Source organism: Vitis riparia, chromosome 17, assembly GCF_004353265.1.
Source record: "Vitis riparia cultivar Riparia Gloire de Montpellier isolate 1030 chromosome 17, EGFV_Vit.rip_1.0, whole genome shotgun sequence".
Taxonomy (NCBI): Eukaryota; Viridiplantae; Streptophyta; class Magnoliopsida; order Vitales; family Vitaceae; genus Vitis; species Vitis riparia.
Window position 1 is genome coordinate 7,193,066 of NC_048447.1, and position 21,112 is coordinate 7,214,177.

The following is a 21,112-nucleotide window of genomic DNA, read 5'->3' on the forward strand; positions in this document are numbered from 1 at the left end:
TCCAATGCAGCCATGTAAATAACGCTGATACTGACGCTGTATTGGTTATACATTCGAAGGGGAAGTAGGCTAATGAATCATGAAACAAAAACCAAGTCAAGTGGTTAATGGTAAAAAAATTTCCTGAAAATAAAAACCTTAACTACAGTATTTATACATTTCTCTCTTCATCAAATCTGGTTCCCAGTCATTTTCATGTCTATGTTTTCCTTGGTTTCTTTTCCAGCTATGGAGATGGTGAGCATGTCCAATCCTAATCACTCCCATAATCCCATTAACTAGAAGTTGATGAGAATTGCCCCGCCCTTTTACAGGAGAAAAAAACCTGGCCCTCAGGGCTGATTCTGGTCTCCATTTATCAAGTTCAAAAGCAGCTCACGCAGCATCCCTGTGGTTGTTACAATGAAACTACAAGAGCATAGAGCCAACAAAATTTTCATGCACTAATACAAATAGTGTATTTTGTTTTTGGGTAAAAAGCAAAATTTTAAGTTATGGGGGACTTAAGTACTTCTACTCAGTAAGTGTGAAGGATCCCTCACAATTGTTCCATTTCTCTAAATGCTTCGCATTGATCAAGCCACTCAAAACAATTAGCAAATTTGACTGCAGTGAGCGGTAAAACATTACAAGGTGAACAAACCATATTCCTGGCTTCATCCTCATACTGGTGATGATGCTTCCTTTTCTTGTTCTGTGCCTTTCTCATCATCACCTCCTTGGTGCCCTTTTTGCAAAAGTTTATGCTCTGAGGGTAGATTCTGTTTGGCTTTCCTACTCCCTTCAACTTTCCACAGACCCCAAACCCGCGTTTTTGGAGGAGGTCCTGCATCTGCGGTGGGTGCAACTAATCCTGGCTTTCCATCATCAATAACTGCATCAATCAATCCATACTCTTTTGCCTCCCAAGCATTCATGAAATTATCACGGTCAGTATCTGCTTCTATCTGCAAATAATGGACAAAGTAACTAAACAAATAAGGGAAATTTCACAATGAACTACCAAAACAGGATACTAGGAGAAATAGAAGACTGTATTATTTGATGTCCAAAACCTGTTGTTCAGGTTTCCCTGTGATTCTTGACAGTATCTTGTTCAGCTTAATTTTGTGGTACATCATTTCTCGGATTCGTATCCCCATCTCTGTTGCCTGGAATCACATATAAACCTTGTGTTAGAAATAACAGAGTCCCACCTGGTTACAAGAAACATGAGGATTAAACCTCCTTTCTACACTGATTAATACACTAAGGGTGCATTTGGTATGCAGGAATACACATAAAAATAGGATGGGCATGGAAGTGAATCATAATCCCATGTACAAGAGAGGAATCAAAATCCTAGTGAGAGGGAGATTTGGTTTTCATAACACTGAATTTTTTATTCCTATTCTCATTCTAAAGAACAATTCAAACACATTAATAAATGAGAATGGAATTGGTTTCTCATTCCCATTTTCTATTCCAACATTCCAAACATGCTCTTAGCATGTAATGCTTCACACAAACATAAGCCAAAATGCTTCCTAACAAGATTAAAAAAAATGAAGAAAAATATCTACTACAGTTCCATATTCAGCAGTGGAAATCTCTCGGCTGCAAATTCCATTTAAAGGGGATCTAGCACAATCATTTAATAAACTAACTTCATATAATTCATCAAATAGCTCATCATTTTAAAGGAAATCATTTCCATAAAATTATCAGGCAAAAATTTTTGTTCATTTACTTTTGCATTTTTTTTTTCTTGTCACCCTGAAGAACGTAGGGTCAAATCATTTACAACCTCACAACAAGAAACCAAATTCCAAAGGCACTGCTTTAAATGTTTAAGTAAAATCACTTTATATCAAGTAGTTAGTTAACACAGCTGTAGTTTTGCAACCTTTCCAAATGGCAGTTTCATCAGCTATCCCAGCTTGATGGTCTAACAAAGTTCACCTCTCATGTGCAACAATGTTTTCTGAAAAATTGTAGAGAAGATTAAACTAGAGAATGAAAACTTAGGACAGAAGATAGTTATTCACTTGGGTTAAATTCCCTTGTGGAACTAGGTGACTACATGGAAGAAGGAAAACCAAAAAGCTTGGCTCTTCTTTAATTGTACCCTGTCTGGTGCACCTGGTAACCAATTTCAACTTGCATGTCAACATCACAGGAAATCAGGAACTAACATTTCATGATCCCATTTGCTAGATCAAGCAAAAAATCAGCCTGGTGGGGTGGCTATTAACCATTTGATTTAAACCAGTTTTTCAAATACTTTACACTGTTCAAAAAACCTGACAGTATGAACAAGATTTGTTTTTCACCTTAATTTATTTTCTTATGGTCACATGGCCAGTTGTGACCAACTATTAGGCAATTTATGGAAAAGTGGATGGCTACTGGATAAGAGGAACTAGGGTTTATTCACCAGTAATCTCTTTCCTCTAATTCCTCAAACAATTACTTTCCAGGGAACGAATCTTCAGATTGCTCACGCTAGCCTATCCAATCTGATTACATCTAATTAAAAAGACCACAGCATTGCAACCTAGCCTATCCCATAGGCAGGCTTCATTTGCATGGTTACACCCAAGCCTTAGAATACCAACATCCAATTTGATTCAGAATCAAGATCAAATAGTAACAGCAAAAAAGTACTCGATTGAGATTTGATTGAAAATGTTGCATTTATCTTGACTGATGATAATAGCAGTTGAATTTGTGCCAGATTTAACATCCTGGGTTGATATCTGTCCAAAATGAGTTTAATGTTTGTGTAATATGATATCCCAGGAAGAACTAGGAGTCATGCTTGGGTACCAGGTTCCTTGGTAATAACCGTTTAATACGCAGTTCTACTGCATATATGTTGGACAATTCGAATGGCCCTCAATTCTAGTCTGCAAACATGCTCACAGGTCAAAGGGGCAAGATTGGGGTATATTGCTTTAGGACAAAGAAGACAAAGTTCTAGTTTGGAAATCTGGCTTAATATATGGGTCAATACTAGTAGTAGAGCTTAACTCCAAGACTGCATGGACCAAAGCCACTAAATAACCCTAATCCATATTTAGTTGTTCCAAAACCCTTATAATCTTGACAAAAGTCTCCACATTTAGCAACTCCAGTGCCACATTCAACAGCAAGAATTCAGTGTTTTAAGTGCCAGACACAGGGCAATCAAACTGTGTCCAGAGACCCTCTGGGTTAGGCTTGACTTGGGGTTTAGTTGAACCCAAAAGCCCAAACTTACATGAACCTAGGAAACCAAATTTATACAGTTTTTTCATGCAACTGCTCAGCTTGCCAGTTGCTCTAACTCAATCTCCAGATCGATTTTCAACAAGCAATTGATACAATGCCCTTCCATCCGGGCTTGCTTTTCCCCTCTCTAATATTTTGATGGATAGGCAAATAAAATAAGACTTACAAAAGGTTCCTAACAAAAAGGCAGTGCAATACAAGTGCACTGGAAGTATACAGAGCACTTCAAAGAGAGGAAAAAGACAAAAGCCTCACTCCTACCTGTCAATAAGGTCTGACAAGGATTCAACATTCAAATCCAGGGAAATTGCAGACCAAAAAAACAAGATATTTAAAAAGATGCTCTCACCAACCCTTCTGAATTTTCATCACTCAAAGCTTGTTCTATTTCTATCTTTCCAAGTGGACCAGATCACACACAAAGGACCAAGCCTCCATAACCTTCTTTGCTTTCTCCAGACAAAGATCTCATCAGTAATTCTACAGCAAAAGGCCCCTTGAAGACCTTGAAAGTGCTCAGAAAATACCAAATAAAGAAAATCACATCCACAACCTTCTAGCTAACCTACAGTGAATTAGGATATGAATACCCAATTCCTAATCCTACTTATAGAGACAATACTTGATAGTAAAGGAGCACTGGATTTCAAAACTTACTAGCAAGATTTTTCTCCAACGGAGCTTCCCCAGTGAAAAAATTCACTTCAGATGGTAAAGGAGCACTTGTTTTTAAAACTTACTAGAAAGATTTTTCTCCATCGGAGCTTCCCAAGTGAAAAAATTCACTTCAGATGGCACAAAATGAGACCAATTCTCCCTAGCCAAAAAAGATGTTGATCACCTAAGACAAAAGGTTTATATTGAAAAATTTGACAGAGAAAGCACCATTCATCATTATCATCCAAACCATATTATAGCTGCATCCTCACAAAACAACTGACTGGAGAAATTGAAGAAAAATATATACCACTCCCAACTCTATCATTAAAGCTTCTCCAAAAGGGAGGAGACCAATAACTAAGAACACCATGCCCCTCCCAAATGTCCACCACCCAAGCTTGTTTGTGCAAGGCAATGTCAAACAAAACCATAAGAAAATCTCCTTCAATGCATGACTGTCCACCCCTACAATGCATGTATTTCATCAACAAGCTTCCACCTCTTCCTAGTTGCTCTCCGCAAGCCAACCCCATACCCCTCCCAGCCCCTCCTTAACCACTTTCCCTTCCCAGCTTGCTTTTCCTTCAGGAAAAGAAGTCATTTTAGTCAGACTAAAGTAGAGGCCCAACGCCAGTTTCCCTCCCAAATTTAGTCTAAATACTCATCCTCCACAACTTATCTTGCTCAGCCCAAAATCTCCAAAGCTACTTCCCTAATAAAGCCATGATAAGCACAGAAAAACTCCCAAACTCCACTACTTGACAAGTGAATGATTTTAGATTACTGCTCCTCAAAGGAAATTCCATTGAATTTTCTCTGATTTGATCCTCACTACTCACGGCATCAAGAATAGAGGCATAAAACTTTAGCACCAAATATTAGTGCTCCCACCAGCTATCTACATGGTAAAATATTGGATGATCATACACAATACTCTTAGCCTATTGTCAGTCTCACTTTGATTTGGATCATTTGGTGGGAAAGGAACGCAAGTACTTTTGAGGATTGGGTAGAGGACTCTAGGAGCAATTTGGGACCTGTTTTATTTCTCTTTTTCACTATGGACTTCAACAGTGAAACTTTTGCTAGATTGGAACTTCATTTGCAGAACCACAAATTAACTAAGGAGATACCTAATGAATGGCTACCACCTATAGTGGTTTTGTTAAGCTAAATTTTGGTGGATGTTCTTCAGGCAACCAAGGGCAATTAGGGATTGGCGGGTTGATTAGAGATCATTGTGGCAGAGTGTTAAGAACATTCTCTAAAACTGTAGGCCAGGGTTTACAAATTAAGGCTAGAAATTCTAGCCCTTTGGGAAGGGTTTGTATGGGCCAAAGCTTTAGATTTCTCTAATTTTCTAGTAGAAGGTGATTATGCTATTGTCATATCATGGTTGACTAAGAAAGAAAGATGATGATGAAAGTTTGATGAGTTATGATATTCCTTCTCCTGGACTCATCGCTTAAGCAAAAATGCAACAGATGCATTAGCAAAACATGGAGCAAGACATGATTTCTTTTGTACAAGATTCTATATTATGTGAGTTATAGTTAGATTTGACCTTTTAAACCAACATACACTTATCAGCCTTTTTTATCCTTCTTTGTATAGAGGATTGTATATTTATTGAAAGGATTTCTCACTCTTCTTTGTACTTCATAATTTGATGCAATAAAATTGTTGTTTCTTATCCAAAAAAATTTCTAAAAGAAAAACTAAATTTTGATAATGTAATCATTTCAACACAAAAAGAAAAAAAAAATGTAAAAAAAGCTCCCTTAGCAGGGCCACCAAATGGCATACATTGTATTTTAGTGCTTCAGAATCGTAATTCAATTTGAGCCCTTGATGTCAATGCCTAAGAAAAATCTTCCCTGACTACCCTACTTATATTGAAAGCTTTCCTGCAATTGTAAAAACTGAAAATGGTAGATTTATATTCAAATTTTGAAGGTTGCACTTGATATGCATCTGCATCTTTTTTGCACATCTTTTTATGCTTCCTCACACCACCCACAAATAATAATAGTAATAATAATAATAATAATAATAATAATAAATCTTCCCTGACTACCCTACTTATATTGAAAGCTTTCCTGCAATTGTAAAAACTGAAAATGGTAGATTTATATTCAAATTTTGAAGGTTGCACTTGATATGCGTCTGCATCTTTTTTGCGCCTAATTATAATAAAAAATCTTTTTTGCACTTCCTCACACCACCCACCCAAAAAAATCTTCCCTGACTACCCTACTTATATTGAAAGCTTTCCTGCAATTGTAAAAAGTGAAAATGGTAGATTTATATTCAAATTTTGAAGGTTGCAGTTGATATGCATCTGCATCTTTTTTGCACCTAATTATAATAAAAAAATCTTTTTTGCACTTCCTCACACCACCCACCCAAAAAAATCTTCCCTGACTACCCTACTTATATTGAAAGCTTTCCTGCAATTGTAAAAAGTGAAAATGGTAGATTTATATTCAAATTTTGAAGGTTGCAGTTGATATGCATCTGCATCTTTTTTGCACCTAATTATAATAAAAAATCTTTTTTGCACTTCCTCACACCACCCACCCAAAAAAAATAACAATAACAATAACAATAATAATAATAATAATAATAATAATAATAACAGAAATAATAATAAAAACAACAAAAATAATAAATAAATAAAATACCCATGTTTAGTCTAAATTAAAAATCATCTCTTTAAGTACTATAAAATCTTTAGATAGTTTCATGTCATCTCCTTTTGATGACCTTTAGGTTTACTCCTCATGTTGCATCAACCTAGTGCTGAATCAATTTTCTTTTTTTTTTTCTTGGATAGGTAAAGATAGCTAAATATAAATTAGTAACAGAAAAAAGTACACCCAAGTACACAGGACATATACAAGTAGCACCTAAAGGAAGGCCTCATCTAAAGTATACAAAAAACACCCAAGACACTCAAGAAGACCCAACCCACTCTGCAAATCAAACAAAGTCATTGAGCTTTACTTATGTACATGCTAACCCAAGTAGAAAGATTATATGGAAACAAAAAAAATTTTGATCATTTTGTTCCTTATCTTTAGAAGCTCTTTGATTACACTCCCACCAAATTGTCTAAAAAATGCAAAGGGAGGCAGTTTTCCACACCTTTTTTCTTTTTCTTCCCTACAAAGATGCCATGCCAACTTAAAAATGTATCTTTTATTGAGGAAGAGATCACTCAATTTACACTAAATAAGAAGAACAATAGGAGCCAAAGAATCCTTGCTTTAGAGCAGTGAAGAAGAATGTGATCAATAGATTCCCTCTCCAATTTGCACAAATAACATTTATTCACTAGTGATCGCTCTCTCTTCTAGAGATTGTCTAAAATCAAAACTTTCCCCCAACTCACCTCTCATGCAAAAAATTTCACCTTAGACGGGACCCATGGATTCTAGATAATGTTCATTGGAAAAAAGACCACCCTCCCCACCTACAAGGTTGCATAGAAAGATTTGACTGAATACAATCCTTTTTTGGCTTTTATGCAAATCACCTTGTTATTATCTTCCCTTCTAACCATCTTTCCTCACAACATTGGAAAAAAAAAAGGTCTCAACAACTTCCAACTCTCAAAAATTAAAATGCCTTGTGAACACAGATCCAATGTCCCTTTCCCTCCTAAGTCTTTCCACATATCCACCACCTAGACTTCTTTTGACAAAGTGAATGCATACAAAGAGACAAAGGAATTACACAAGGACTCCTCCACACACCATCTATCCGTCCAAAACTTAACCTTTTTGCCATTATCCACTTCAAAAGAGGTTTTACTAAAGAAAAGATCTCACTCCTTCCAAACACCAACCCTCATAACCAACTCTAACTTCACAAGGGTGCCAACCCATTCCTTCCCTCCCACACTTCCCCTCTATAATCTGCTCTAAAAAAGATCCCCCATCAAAAACGTATCTCTTGCTCCATTTGCCAAGGAGGGCCTGATTCAATAGAGAGAGACTTGTAATACCCAAGCCCCCTTTTCTCTTATCCATACAAACAATAGACCAACTAACCAAATGAGACTTTTTCTCTGAAGTCTCACATCCCCAAAAAAAAAAAGTTCCCTTAAAACTTCTCTAATCTCATTCTAACCTTTCTAGGATTACAAACAAAGACATGAAATAAATTGACAAACTCAACAAAGTACTTCTAATCAATGTAAGTCTCCCTCCTTAAGAGATGTATAATCTTTTCTACATCGATAGTCTTCTATGAAACTTTTCGTCCACTTCATCCCAACCTGCTTCAGATCTATAAGGGGCTCGCAGAGGTAATCTTGGGTAAAAAGAAGGAATTTTCCTCACCTTGCAACCCAATTTCATTGCCAAAACATCTACATTTGTAACCCCTCCAATTGGAATCAATTCACTTTTTTCTAGATTAATTTTAAGCCTTGATAGTGCTTTAAACCATGTGTAGTCAACTTAGGTGAACCAATTGATATTATGAATCACAAAACCAAAGTATCATCTGCAAACAAAAGATGTGAGACCTCCCCTCTCCCAACTCTCTCTAATAGGTAACTCAACACCCCCCTGGCCAAAACAAACAAAAAAGGCGAAAGAGGATCCCCTTATCTCAAACTCTAAAAGAAACCGAAAGGTGTCCCATTGACCAACACTGAAAACTTTCCTAGGGATATACACCAGTGTATCCATCAAATCTATTTTTTGCCGAAACCCATTTTTTCCATAACCGCTAACAAGAAAGCCTAATTGAAATTATCATAGGCTTTTCCAATGTCCAACTTACCAATGACACCACTAAAACCGTCCACCAATAATGAATTGATTGTTTCATTTGCTATAAGGGTCACAGCTAAAATTTCTCTTTCCTTTACAAAAGCATTCTAAAACTTAGACACCACTTTTCCCATCACTTTATTTAATCTATTTGTCAACACCTCTACCAAGAGCTTATAAAGACCACCTACCAAACTAATTGATTTGAAATCTCTCAAGTCCTTCACACCCCCTTTCTTTGGAATTAAAGCCAAGAAGGTGGCAATTAAGCTTCTTTCAAACTTGCCTCAAGCGAAAAAAATCTCTAAAGAACCCCATCACCTCATCTTTCACAAAATCCCAACTAAATTATCAAAAAGTCACAGTAAAACCATCTGGACCAAGAGCTTTGTCCCCATTTAGTTCAGACAAGGCTTTAAACACTTCCTCCTTTGAAAAGGACCCCTCTAAGCCCATCACCTGATGGGGGAAAGCCTTTTAAAGTTTATTCAAGGAAGAAAGTGAAGACCTAAGTAAACTTTAAGTAGGATTAATATTAATTAGAATTGAATTGGGATTGGTATTTGTTGGAGTCTAATTAGGATTAGCTAGTTTAGTTATAATATAATTAGAATTTGAGTCATGATAGGTTATTAGAGTCCTAGTAGACTTTGGATGTTATAATTAAAATTAGAATCATAATAAGTTATTAGAGTCCTAGTAGACTTTGGATTTCTTAGAGAAGCCTATAAATAGGCTAATCAATGTAAATCAAAGGGATGAATTTGATGAATAATATTATACTTTCTTTCATTATAAGGTTGCAACCCTCAATGGTGAGACTCCTTTGATTTTCTTCTAGGTGAGACTCCTAGAAGGCCTTAGTGAGACTCTAAGGTTTTCCATCTTTTCTTCATTGTTTCTTCTTTCTCTCTATTTCTTATCTTATAATTTTCTCTACCATAAAATTTATTCCTTGTTCCTCTCCTTACACCTTAAAAATAAAACCCTAGCCCACCTACCCTTGAGTGTAGGCAACCATCCTAGGGTTGTCCTATATCATCACCTCATGATGATCCAAACTCCAAAGTCATGAAAGAAATGTCATTTAAGGAATTTCACCATTCCCCCATGTCAAACAAAAGATTATGAAAAGCCTGGGCCACTCCTTGCTTAATGTTGAAATCCTCTAAAAGCCACTCCCCATTCACCTTAATCTTAGCCAAAAAAATTCCTCCACTTATGGGCATTTGCAATTTTGGGAAAAAAATTTAGTCCTCTTATCCCCCTCCTCCAACCAAATCTATCTAGACTTTTGCCTCCAAGAGATTTCCTCTATAAGAGCCCATTTACAGTACTCATCTTTTGCTGCCCTTCTGGCTGCCTCTTCCTCCTTAGTAGCGGAGAATCCATTTCTTTAGAATCCCAAAAACCCACCTGCTTCAATGCTAGCTCTTTTTGGACAGCAGCATTACCAAAAACTTCTTTATTCCACACCTTCAATCTCGCCTTCAGCCCTAGTGCTGAATCTTTTGAAACCAAGTGTATGACATTCATTCTGTTATGGTGCCTCACAACTGTGCTCCTACAAGTATCATTTGGTTCAGGTCTAATAAAAATAGATCAAGGATAGAATAAGAAAAAGAGTAGGATGTACTGGTGCAATCTACCCAACTGACGCTTTTTGTATGGATCTTCATAACTAAAAGTGGGGATAACTGATATCTTTTATATTATCACAGAAAACACAAATAGAAATTATTCAACAAAAAAAGGTTCTTGTGCTAATGCTTCCTATGAAAGTTTCACTATGGTGTAATCTATAATAGTCCTTTCTTAAGATGTAAACAAAAAGAAACTAGAAAGACAAGGAAAATACAAAGAAAAAATGGTGCATGAGTTCTGAAATTAGAAGCAATAAGAAGGCAAAAAAATAAATAAAAGAGGCAAACTAAAAACAAATCAAGCAACCAATGAAACTGACTCCATCTGACAAGGATAATATTTTTTTTCCTGAATAACAATTCTCTAAGACCAGGAAATCCTCCCAACCAATGAATCCATTCAAAATCAGTGTTACACATCCATCATATCTATCACTGCCCAGATTACAACTATTCTAATAGCTAATCAGTTCATGTACTTTAGCTTACAAACAGGGGTTATCAACACCTAGAATAACATTAGCCGATTTCGAAAGGAAGCAGATAAGAGAATAAGTGGATTTTGTGGAGCTGTGAAGACCATGAACCATTGTTGGATTACTGCTGATTCATGGCTCATGTTTAGGCTTGATTTAATGCAATTCAATCATGTAGTGGATACTCGCCATTAAATGCTGAGAGAAAGGAGAGAAAACATTCAGGTTCTGCTAAGACCATCTCTAGCTGCAAAGCCTCCATTTCTTTTAAGCTTTCATGAATGAGCTCCAAACAACCAAAATCATCCTTGTCTTCCATAGTCATCTCCATATAACTGAATTTCCTTCAAGCTATCCAGTAACTTCCCTTGGAATTAAAGAAACCGTACCATCTCTCATAGGTCTCAGTTTCAAGAAGGGTTGGTGATGAAACAAGTCCATGTACTTTTGTTTTCCAATTCCTAGTCTCATAATTCTTCTTCTCCAACTTTCTAAAGCGGAGACAGAAAATGCATCCAGGATTCATTATGATTTATCCATTAGACCTGCAGCTACTAACCCAATGCAGGTGCTGCATCATGACTCAAATTCTAATGTATAAGACCAATATCTAGCATCATTCCAAATAATATGATCATGAAAAAGTACAGCGAGCCTTGTATCTAAGGATAGAAAATTCTTATTTCTGAACATGATCAATGAAAATAAACAAAAGAATCCAAGCATTTACCTTGCCCCCGGCCGTTCCAAGAGGTTGATGGATCATCACTCTTGAATTTGGCATGCAAAACCTTTTTCCTTTTGAACCAGAAGCAAGAAGAAAGGCACCCATAGATGCAGCAAGCCCCAGGCAAACAGTAGAAACATCAGCTTTGCACAACTTCATCGCATCATATATTCCCAATCCTACATGCAGCAGTAAGTGCAAGAAGAAAAACGATATCAAAAACAAACCAAAAAGTTCTTTGAATGTACTAAACTCAACAAAACCTTATCCCTAGCTACTCGGATAAGTGTAAATGCACACTTTTCTGCAACTCAGCTCTATCTAAAGGCATATCAATCACAAACCTAAAGGATTCTTCATCACAAGGTCCACAAAATGTTTCAGCTCTCTGTCAAACCCAATCCCACCCTCCCTCCAAATTTGGGACCGGTGAGTAGTAGATTAGACTCTAAGCACATGAAACAAAACTAAAACGATGTTCTGCTAGAAATATGCTACAAAGAAATTAGCAGAAAATCTTGTTTAAATGAAAACAGAATTAGAAATCAAATAAAAAATAAAGCAAATTATGAGTATAAAGCATCTTACATTTCAGAAAGAATAGGAGGAAGAACCGAGTACTAAATTAAATAAGGGAAAAGACTACAATGAATAATTTTAGATTGCAAACAAAAAAAAAAAAAGGCTAAAAAAATATCTATTACAAAGCCACTTCTGATCAAAGCATTACATAATATTAATCCCAATTACAATTTAAAAAAGGTGACAGTGTCACCTGAACAAAATTGCTCATTCTGTGCATTTGTTACTGAGAGGGATGCACACACATAGAGAGAGATGGACATGAGACACCACAAACATACATACACACATGTCCAAATACCAGGAACAATCTAATCCATTTCACAAACATTTGATAAATATTATTAATGTTGAAGAGAAATCCAAAAGGGCATGGCCTAGTGGTAAGACAGACAGGCTGTCCTACAGCATACCAATTATATCAGAGTAGAGATCATGTGTGAGTGTGTGTGTTTTTTTTAAGATCTTCTGATTAAGAATATAATATTGCATAGAAGTGGTTCGAAGAGATGGAGTGTGTGCGTGTGAGAAAGAGGGAGATGAGGAGAGACCCTTAAGGTTTATTCAAAATGGAAGAAGCTTTGGCACTTTTGCACAATTAGGTTGTTGGCAGTTGATACTAGAAATAGTTGATTATGTGAGATTTTTTAAAAAGTTCTATTTTCTGAAGACTTTCTATTTTCTTTTAATTTCATTATTAGGAATGTTTAAGAGAGATAGAAAAAGAATTAAAGTCCCAATAGGTTATTTATTAGTAAAACTTCCAGTTTATTGTCTTGCTGAGTTTTTAGAATTGTCTAAAGCCTACAAATAATGTTAATTGCCACAAAACAAGAGCACAATTAATCATCATGATCTTTGCATCCTTGCATTATTTAATAGTGAGACTCGGTTATCTCCTTAATGACACTCCTCAAAGGCCTTAGTGAGAATCCAAGATTTATCTATCTCTATCTTCATACTAATTTTGAGATTCCATTATCTTCTTTTCAAAGTGGGATTTCTACAACAGCCTAACAAAGTTTTAAGATTTTCTATTTTTTTTCTTCTCTTTCTCCTTGGTTTTACTTTCTTCCCCATTATGTTTGTTGAAGTTTTGAGTGGAAATTTGGTTATGTCTGATGTTTGGTTTTACTTTCTATATCTGTTTTTCCATAGGCAAACAAGAGAGAAGGTTATTAAAAGAGCCAATAAAAGGGGGAAAACTGAAGTAACTTGACAGAAAAGAAGGCAACCATAAAAGAAAAAGGAATATAAAAAATAGAAAAGACTATCTCATAGACTAGACCCTCTAATGAAGTTTAACAAAGAAATCTCTGCATCCTCCTGCCACACCATATACCAAGCAAATAATGATTTGAGGAACAAGTCCTTCATTCTTAAATCTAATCTCTCTATGCCTTTGATAATCATTTTATTCAGCTTGGAAAGCGCAGACTTTTGAGCTACTGTAATAGGGAATGCTAGAACTTAAACAGAAATTGTGCAAGAAAACGGTTTTGAGGCACTCTTAGCAGTAAATGAGACTAAGAAATGCTCGATCAAAATGAAAATGCAAGCCTACAAGATAGAGCACATTAATTCGTCATGAAGATATTGAAAGTGGTTTTTTTTTCTCTTTTCATTTTTTTTTTTTTTTTTTTTTTTTTTTGATAGGTAAGATATTGAAAGTGGTTTTGTATCTTAATCAGCAGCAGATGATTACAACTTAGTGAATCTAAGTTCTCCTAGGTCAAGAAATTTGGTGAATTCATGTGGATTGAAGACATAATAATGGTTAGTGAAGGGTACTATCCTTAAAATCAGGTTTGTGGTCTGCCGCAAGTTCATTAGTCGATGCATGTACAAGATAATATATTGTTTATTGTTTTCTATTATATTACCTAGCATTTATTAATCCCATTCTGGAGTTCCATACTGCTCTTTGCAAAGGGTTCACTACACTCCCAGACAATCCTGGGAGTGTAGTTCAAGCTTCAATTATTTGATTGGAGAACAAGCTGAAAGCCATCTGTTCACAAGCATATTTCATTCAACAACTGAACAACTCTAGTATGTTCTACTTGGACTTGGGTACAAGGGTCGGGTGCAAGTGTGTGTCTAAGTCTCAAATTCATTTAATCCCCAGATTTTAGGATACATGATATGACTAAATAATTTGCTTTCTCTTTATGTAGTATCCCCTGGTCCAAATTGAAGTGTATGGTTAAGATAGAATGTCCAATGTGAGTCTTATGTTACAATGAAATAAGAGTTTATTCTTCTCTTTTTAGTTGAATACTACACCTATCAAATACATATTTGACCAATAGGAATGTTGAATGCATACCCTACACCAAACTCTTGTTATGTCATGTCTCAGAGGTACTTCACATGCTTTGAAGTGCGCATGTAGAACAAATTTCAATATTAGCTCTGATAACCATGAACATATAGAGTTATACATTAGAAGAAAAAATGATCATCAAGCTCAATAAATGGACCCTTTAGACATACCAGCAGTAACAGAGCCACCAGGTGAATTGATAAATAACTTGATGTCCTTTTCCTGGTCTTCAGCATCCAAAAATAAGAGCTGACTTATGACCAAATCTGCAGTCATGTCATCCACCTGACCATCATCAATAAAAAAACCAAAACTTGAAAACCCGCTTTGTTCATGGTTCAATACATACGAAACTTAATTGATAATAGAAACAAGGAGCACAGAAAATCTGCCTTCAGAAGTTCCAGCTTTAAACTGTAAAGCATATATAAAACAAGATTAATCAGCACAAACAATTACTAAAATCCTCAAAAGAATGCTAAAGAGTAATTATCTCCACAACCCATCTCAAAAGTTCAACCTTTAAGCTAGAAAAACCAGCTGGTGCATGGAAAAGCAAAAACCATCTTAAGCGTCACCTTACCTTAAACTTCCCATAGGAAATAAACAAAACCCCATCTCAAAAGATAATATTAATCCAGAAAAATCAAATTTCATAGAAAGAAACCCAAATTCATTCTCCCTTCCTTTAATTTCTCACTGGGAAATCAGCAAAACCCGCCTCAAGAATTCAATATTAAGCCGGAAAAATAAATAAATAAATAAATAAATGTAAGTTCCAGATAGACCCATCTCAAATCTCATTCTATTTTGGCATTTCAGCCCAGAAAAAGAATTGCAAAGACGAAGGAAAAAAGGGTCCGCAAAACCCATCTCAAAAATCCACTTTTTAAAACTCAATTTTCAAAGAGAAAGAGTCTGCGGGGCAAACCTGAGAGCCCAAGAACACGATTCGCTGGCGTAGGAGCATGTTAGTGGTGTCAAGATCTTCGAATCTGGGCATCCAAGTGGGGGCTGAAGCAGACTGAAGACTGGAGAGATCCCAATTCGAAGCGAGGGTCGGTCTCGAGGCAGAGGATGCCTTAACCATTGAAACGGCTCTTCCCTTTCTACTGCTTCTGCTAGTGCTTGGAAGCCATAACGATGATGATGAAGGACTGCGATTGAAGCATAGTGGTCTTGAGGCTGACGCTGCATACGTTAGAGTTAAGCTCCTCTCCATCTCTGGTTCTTCTCTCTTTCTTTTCCTTCTCCTTTTTCCTCAGAAACTGCGGGAAAGCAATGGAAAATAAGACTGTTATTGGTTGGGTTAAAACGGTGTCGTTCTTGGGCCGATAAACCTTTATCGCCAGTAGACTTATATAGTAAATCGGAGAAGTGAAGTAAAATTTAAAAACGATAAGTATAATAAAAAAAATATATAGTTAAGAACCCATTTCAAAAATATGTTTTCCAACGCATTATTCATGAATCTCTTTTACTTCGAAAAATTAAAGCATGGTCAAAATTGTTTTTGAAAACTATTTTTCGTTTTTAAAAATAAAAAAAAAATTGTTTTGTATATTCAAAAACATGTTGGATAATTTTTTAACAGAAAATAAGATTTTATTTAACAATGTTTTTTAAATAGTTTTTTATTCACTAAAACAAAAAAATTAAAAATAAAAGTACGTTTGATAACCAAAAAAATAGAAAATAATTTTTTATTTTTAAAATAGAAAGTATAATATTTTCCAAAAAAACATATGTTGTTTTCACTTCCTTTTTTTATAACCATTTTAAAAAAATAGTTATACTAATATAAAAAATGATTAAAAATAAAATAATATATATAAAAGTTATTTTTAAAATATAATTTAAAACATAAAGAACAAGTTAAGAATAGTTCTTGTGATTCAGTATTTAATGGTTTTGACCTAGGAGTGAGATCTTAAAGTGATCATATATTTCCTATGGACTAAGTAACTATTAATGAAAGTCGATAGCAATAGGTATTCTCAATAGGGGCACTATAATATCTCATGGATTTTGAGATGGCGTGTCTCCTTCAATGATCTTAAGGACGTGTAATCATGAAATCTACAACATCACAGTAATTCCTTTAGTGAAATTTGTCATACGTTGTTTGCAAGTTAGAATATGTCATTTAATTAGATAATAGAAGGTTGATAACTCAAGGATGGTAGGGGTAATCTTAAAATGTTGATAACTTTCACCTTGTTAGATTATAAACACTAGTTATGGAGATATTATATACAATGGATAATAATAAGTCACAAACTCAAACATTTAGTGTCTTATTGTAATATATACAAGGTACTAGAGTGCAAGTGACCCTCTATAATATGATGTTGAGTTAATTTCAAAATTGGATTATGATGAAACCAATGTTGTCCTATGGGTCCTAGTGGTCCTCACTTAAGCTCATATACCTTGATGACATGGTTTATGAAGGTTAGATTGATTTTTAGTTCACTTATGTATATAAAGACGTTTGGTAAATATGTAAGGTTACACGGTGTTAGTGAACAATATCTCTAAATTGGGCTAATTGATTAATTTGAATCAATTAGTTAATTAATCAATTAACAACCTTTTAAAGCTAGATTAAGTGACTCAAGTCCAAGGTAAACTTAAGTCACTTAAGCCTAATAGGAAACTTGTAAATATCCCCTTAGGGATTAAAAAGGTTTCAGAATTTTTTCACTCTCTTCCTTCAGTCCAAAGAGAGAACCCTAACCTCTAACTTAGTGATTTCCACCATCTCAGTGTCTAAACTTAAGAAGTGATTGGGTGGAAGATTATTGTGTTTATGAGATCTTTTGTAGATTTGGAATTTTCGACACCAATAAGAATTGATATGGGAACATGCAAATCATAGGCATGTAACTATATCTCTAGATTTAGGTTCTATTATTAGTTTTGAATACCATGTTTCTAATGTGCTTAAACTAGAGAGTCCTAGGAACAAATTGCATGCACTTTAATGATCTAAGGCTTGGGAATGGAGTAATTTAAGGTTCCTTACAATAATAGGAGGAACTGAGACTTGGGGATGGTAAAGTAATTTTGAAAGGTTTATAGCATCTTCCTCATTAGATTATGGACACTAGTTCATAGGGAGTCTGCATGCATTGGATAATAGGTAACAAATTGAAGGAAAATTAGATTTAATTAACTCTTATCTCGATGTAATAATGTAAAATATTATAATGCAGTTGACTCTCTTTAGTGGAATATTGAATCAACTTCGTAATTAGATTTGGAGAGAGCTAGTATTTTCCTATAAGTCCTAATGATCCTTGTTCAAGCTCACATTCCTAAGTGGCACATTGTTTAAGGTATAAATGGGGTTTTTATTCATAAGTATGTACAAGAGAATTTTGGTAAAAATGAAAGGTTTCATATGAGTTTATGAATTGTCTTTCTAAATTGAGTTAATTAATTAATTGAAACTCATTTTGGTTAAAAAGCAAGGTTTCACAGGAATGGACTTTTGCATTTGGTTATGCTTGTATCAATTCTCTAGTTGTCTTCTGCACTTGGAATGAGGCTTCTAACCTCTTTTTTTATTGTACAAAGTAGATGTACTAAGTGGTAAAGATAGCTTACAACTACTCAAAGTTCAAGATGGAGTTAGATGGTGATTAGGGGAACCACATGAGGTCAATCCCTAAAAACTATGTGGGAAGACCTTCAAAGTAGCAAGTCATTTCTTTGTGTTAAAATCATCATTTGTTTAAGATATAATAGAAGCTCCAATGGGTTGCTAATCCCATTAAACATATTAAATTTAAGGATTACAAATTGATTACAAATTCCTTAAGTGCTTCTTCCTTGATGGTAGCCTTGTTGAACGAAATAGAGGTGATGTCATGCACTACTTACAAATCCAAAGGCTTGACAAGGTATAACAAGCATACAAGATTCGTTAGCCATGGCCTAGTGGGCACTCTTCCCTTCCCTTATGATGTGGGACTATGTCGTGCCTGTTTGGAGTTGGTGGATTCTTAGTCAAACAAGTGATTCCTTTTATGCCATGTTTCCCTAACTTACCTTTAATGGGATGGCTATGGACTGAGAAGGCTTGGATGCCAACTGATCTCATGAATTTATCTTTTTAGTCGAATGTTTTCATGGTTGAGTTCTTTACTACACCTATTCAACTCCTTGAGTTAGTGCATCATCTATTCTCTTTCTATTTGGAACCTCTGTTCCATTTTCTCCATTTACTCTTGATCCGTAATAATGGGGGATTGTCACAAGGCCACCTACTATTAGTTCGAGTGTTGACCATCACTAAGTTGATTAAGTGATGGCTTTTGTGTTTATTTCCCATGATGCCAACTTGTTGTGCCCCTTTTAAGTTAGGCTCCAATTAGATGTCCTCTTCCTTTAGAGATAGAATAATAAAAAGGGTTTGACTATGTTGAATTAATCCCTTTTTAATGATTAAGTTAGTTATGGAGTGAAGTGAGAAAATAATAGATAAAGAATGAATTGTTTTTTATACCTTGTTTTGAGGTTGAGGCTTTTTTCATAAGTTGCTTTTGATGGATCTATTATTAAGCTAATAAATGAAGGTATCACTTATGTTCTGCCTCAAATGATTTTCATTATGTCCATCTTGAAGGCTTAAGCCATTATGTAATAATTATGGAATGATTTTTTTTTATTTCAACTATTATGTGATTAATGTGGGATAATGATCATTATGCTAGTAATATGTGAGTAATCTTATATTTGGGTTGTATTTTATAAGTAATAGGGGTCAAAACTTTTTGCGATATGATGATAGTGGCGGTGTAATCGTATTTATTATGTTGCAATGGGATAAGCCTCGTATTAGTGTCTTGTACATTATACAAAGGTAGAGTTACCAATATTTTGACCTACTTTAAATCAAATATGAAAAAATAATCATTTTTTATTTTTTTTCCTTTCCCGAGTATTTTTAGGAAGCCAAATATAACTTAAATATATTTATTCATTTTTATAGGTATAAGAAGAAAACCAATACAACTTGAAAATTGAGTAAACTTAAGTGAGCTGAGATGTTAATTCATTTAGGAAAAGAAAGTATGCTATATCAATAAAAATTAAAAATTCTATTAAATGTAATTACAAACTATTTTTTTTATTCCACACATCTCTACTATTAATAAAAGTACGACATATTTGTCAAAATTTTCATTCCAAATATATCTCATATTTTTTTTTCTTTCATTCCAAAAATGCCCTCATACCTTTACTTTTCATTCCAAAAATACTCCTCACAACCTATTCATTATATTTGACATCAACCTATATTTCATTAATGTTATGAAATATTTATGAATAATAATCATATAATTTATAATTAATAATTAATAATACTATGAAATAAACTTATAAAATATGATTTTATAAAATTTCAAAATGTAATATCAATTAACATTATACAATATTTATAATTAATACCATATAATTAATAATTAACAATAATATGAAATAAACTTATAACATGCACCACCTCGAGAACAACCTCAAGTCTGAATTATAACTTCTAAGGCTAAGGTAGCAATTTTGAAATGTGGTTTTACTATAATTTGTGTTTCAATTTAATTTCTATCTTAATTGAAGACAATTTTACCATTTTTTTTCATACGATTATTTTTTGCATGTGTTTATAGTTTGTTGGTATCTAAAATCTATAGTAGTAATTACTTGTCCCTTTATCAATGCAATTTATTTTTTGCATGTGTTTACTAATTGGTGAGCATTTATTCCCTATTCATTCTTCTTTTATTTACAATTTTATATTTTTCTTAAATTAAAGTTTTCAAGTGTGTATATACTATCTTTGATATGATGAGTTATATTGTATTTGTTTGATAGTATTCATCACAATGTAACCTTGGACTATTTAAAAATTTTTAGCATAAAATTTAGTTGCCCAATGTTTAAAGTTGTTTAAAGTTGGTCGTTGTGAATTTGTCATTATTTGGAAAACTAGAAAAACATAAAATCTTATTTTGAAATTTAAATTTTTTTCTCAACCCCAAGCATGACATTTATTAAATATTTGTTATTGATTTGATGTTGATGACCTTATTTTATTTTATTTTCATTCGTTATTGTATGGGTTGCACTAACTCAAGTGTGTGGATTGTATAATATTGTCTTTGCTTTTCTAACTTAAGCAATAATTTTTAGGCTAATATAATTGTTGTGTTTGTTGTTTTAAATATTAAATTAACGTATTTTGAAATGGTAGCTTTTTGGATTTTGTACATATTGATAAAAAACATAAATGAGTTCCTTGGTTATGTTTGGTCCCGGAAAATATAAGGGAAAATGCGAGGAAAAGAAAATAGAAAGGAAAAATGGAAGGAAAGAAAAAACGAGGGAAAATAAATACTACCTCAAACTCATTTTACTTATTTTCACTTTCCAATATAAATATTAAATAATTTAAAAATATATAAATTTTTAATTAATCTTACTTATATATTATTTTCTATAAGACAATCAAACATAAGAAAATTATTTTGCTTAACATTTTTTTTCTTTCCTTAGTACTTTTCGGGAACCAAACATAACCTATAAAGGTAGATGTCCTAAAAAAAATTTAATTTTGAAGGAGAATATACCTAGCTTTCACCCTCATTAAGTTTAATACA

The 21,112-nt window shown here is 34.1% G+C and overlaps 1 protein-coding gene across 1 annotated transcript; it reads right to left on the minus strand.

Moving 5' to 3' along the window:
- Positions 1–397: 397 nt before the first annotated feature.
- LOC117904277 (ATP-dependent Clp protease proteolytic subunit 3, chloroplastic) lies at positions 398–15,729 on the minus strand. Its single transcript, XM_034816801.1, has 5 exons — positions 15,382–15,729; positions 14,621–14,735; positions 11,546–11,721; positions 1,056–1,151; positions 398–947 (listed from the first exon to the last, which is right to left on the minus strand). The coding sequence occupies exons 1-5, from the start codon at positions 15,670–15,672 to the stop codon at positions 663–665; spliced, it is 963 nt and encodes a 320-aa protein (XP_034672692.1). The 5' UTR covers positions 15,673–15,729; the 3' UTR covers positions 398–662.
- Positions 15,730–21,112: the final 5,383 nt, after the last annotated feature.

Bases quoted from the DNA above. Each gene is read 5' to 3' on its own strand.
- LOC117904277 (XM_034816801.1), bottom strand. From the start codon at position 15,672: ATGGAGAGGAGCTTAACTCTAACGTATGCAGCGTCAGCCTCAAGACCA. The intron at 1,152-11,545 runs GTAAATGCTTGG...ATGTGATTCCAG, and splicing joins TTGGAACGGCCGGGGGCAAG to GCAACAGAGATGGGGATACG. The intron at 948-1,055 runs GTTTTGGACATC...CATTATTTGCAG, and splicing joins CAGGGAAACCTGAACAACAG to ATAGAAGCAGATACTGACCG.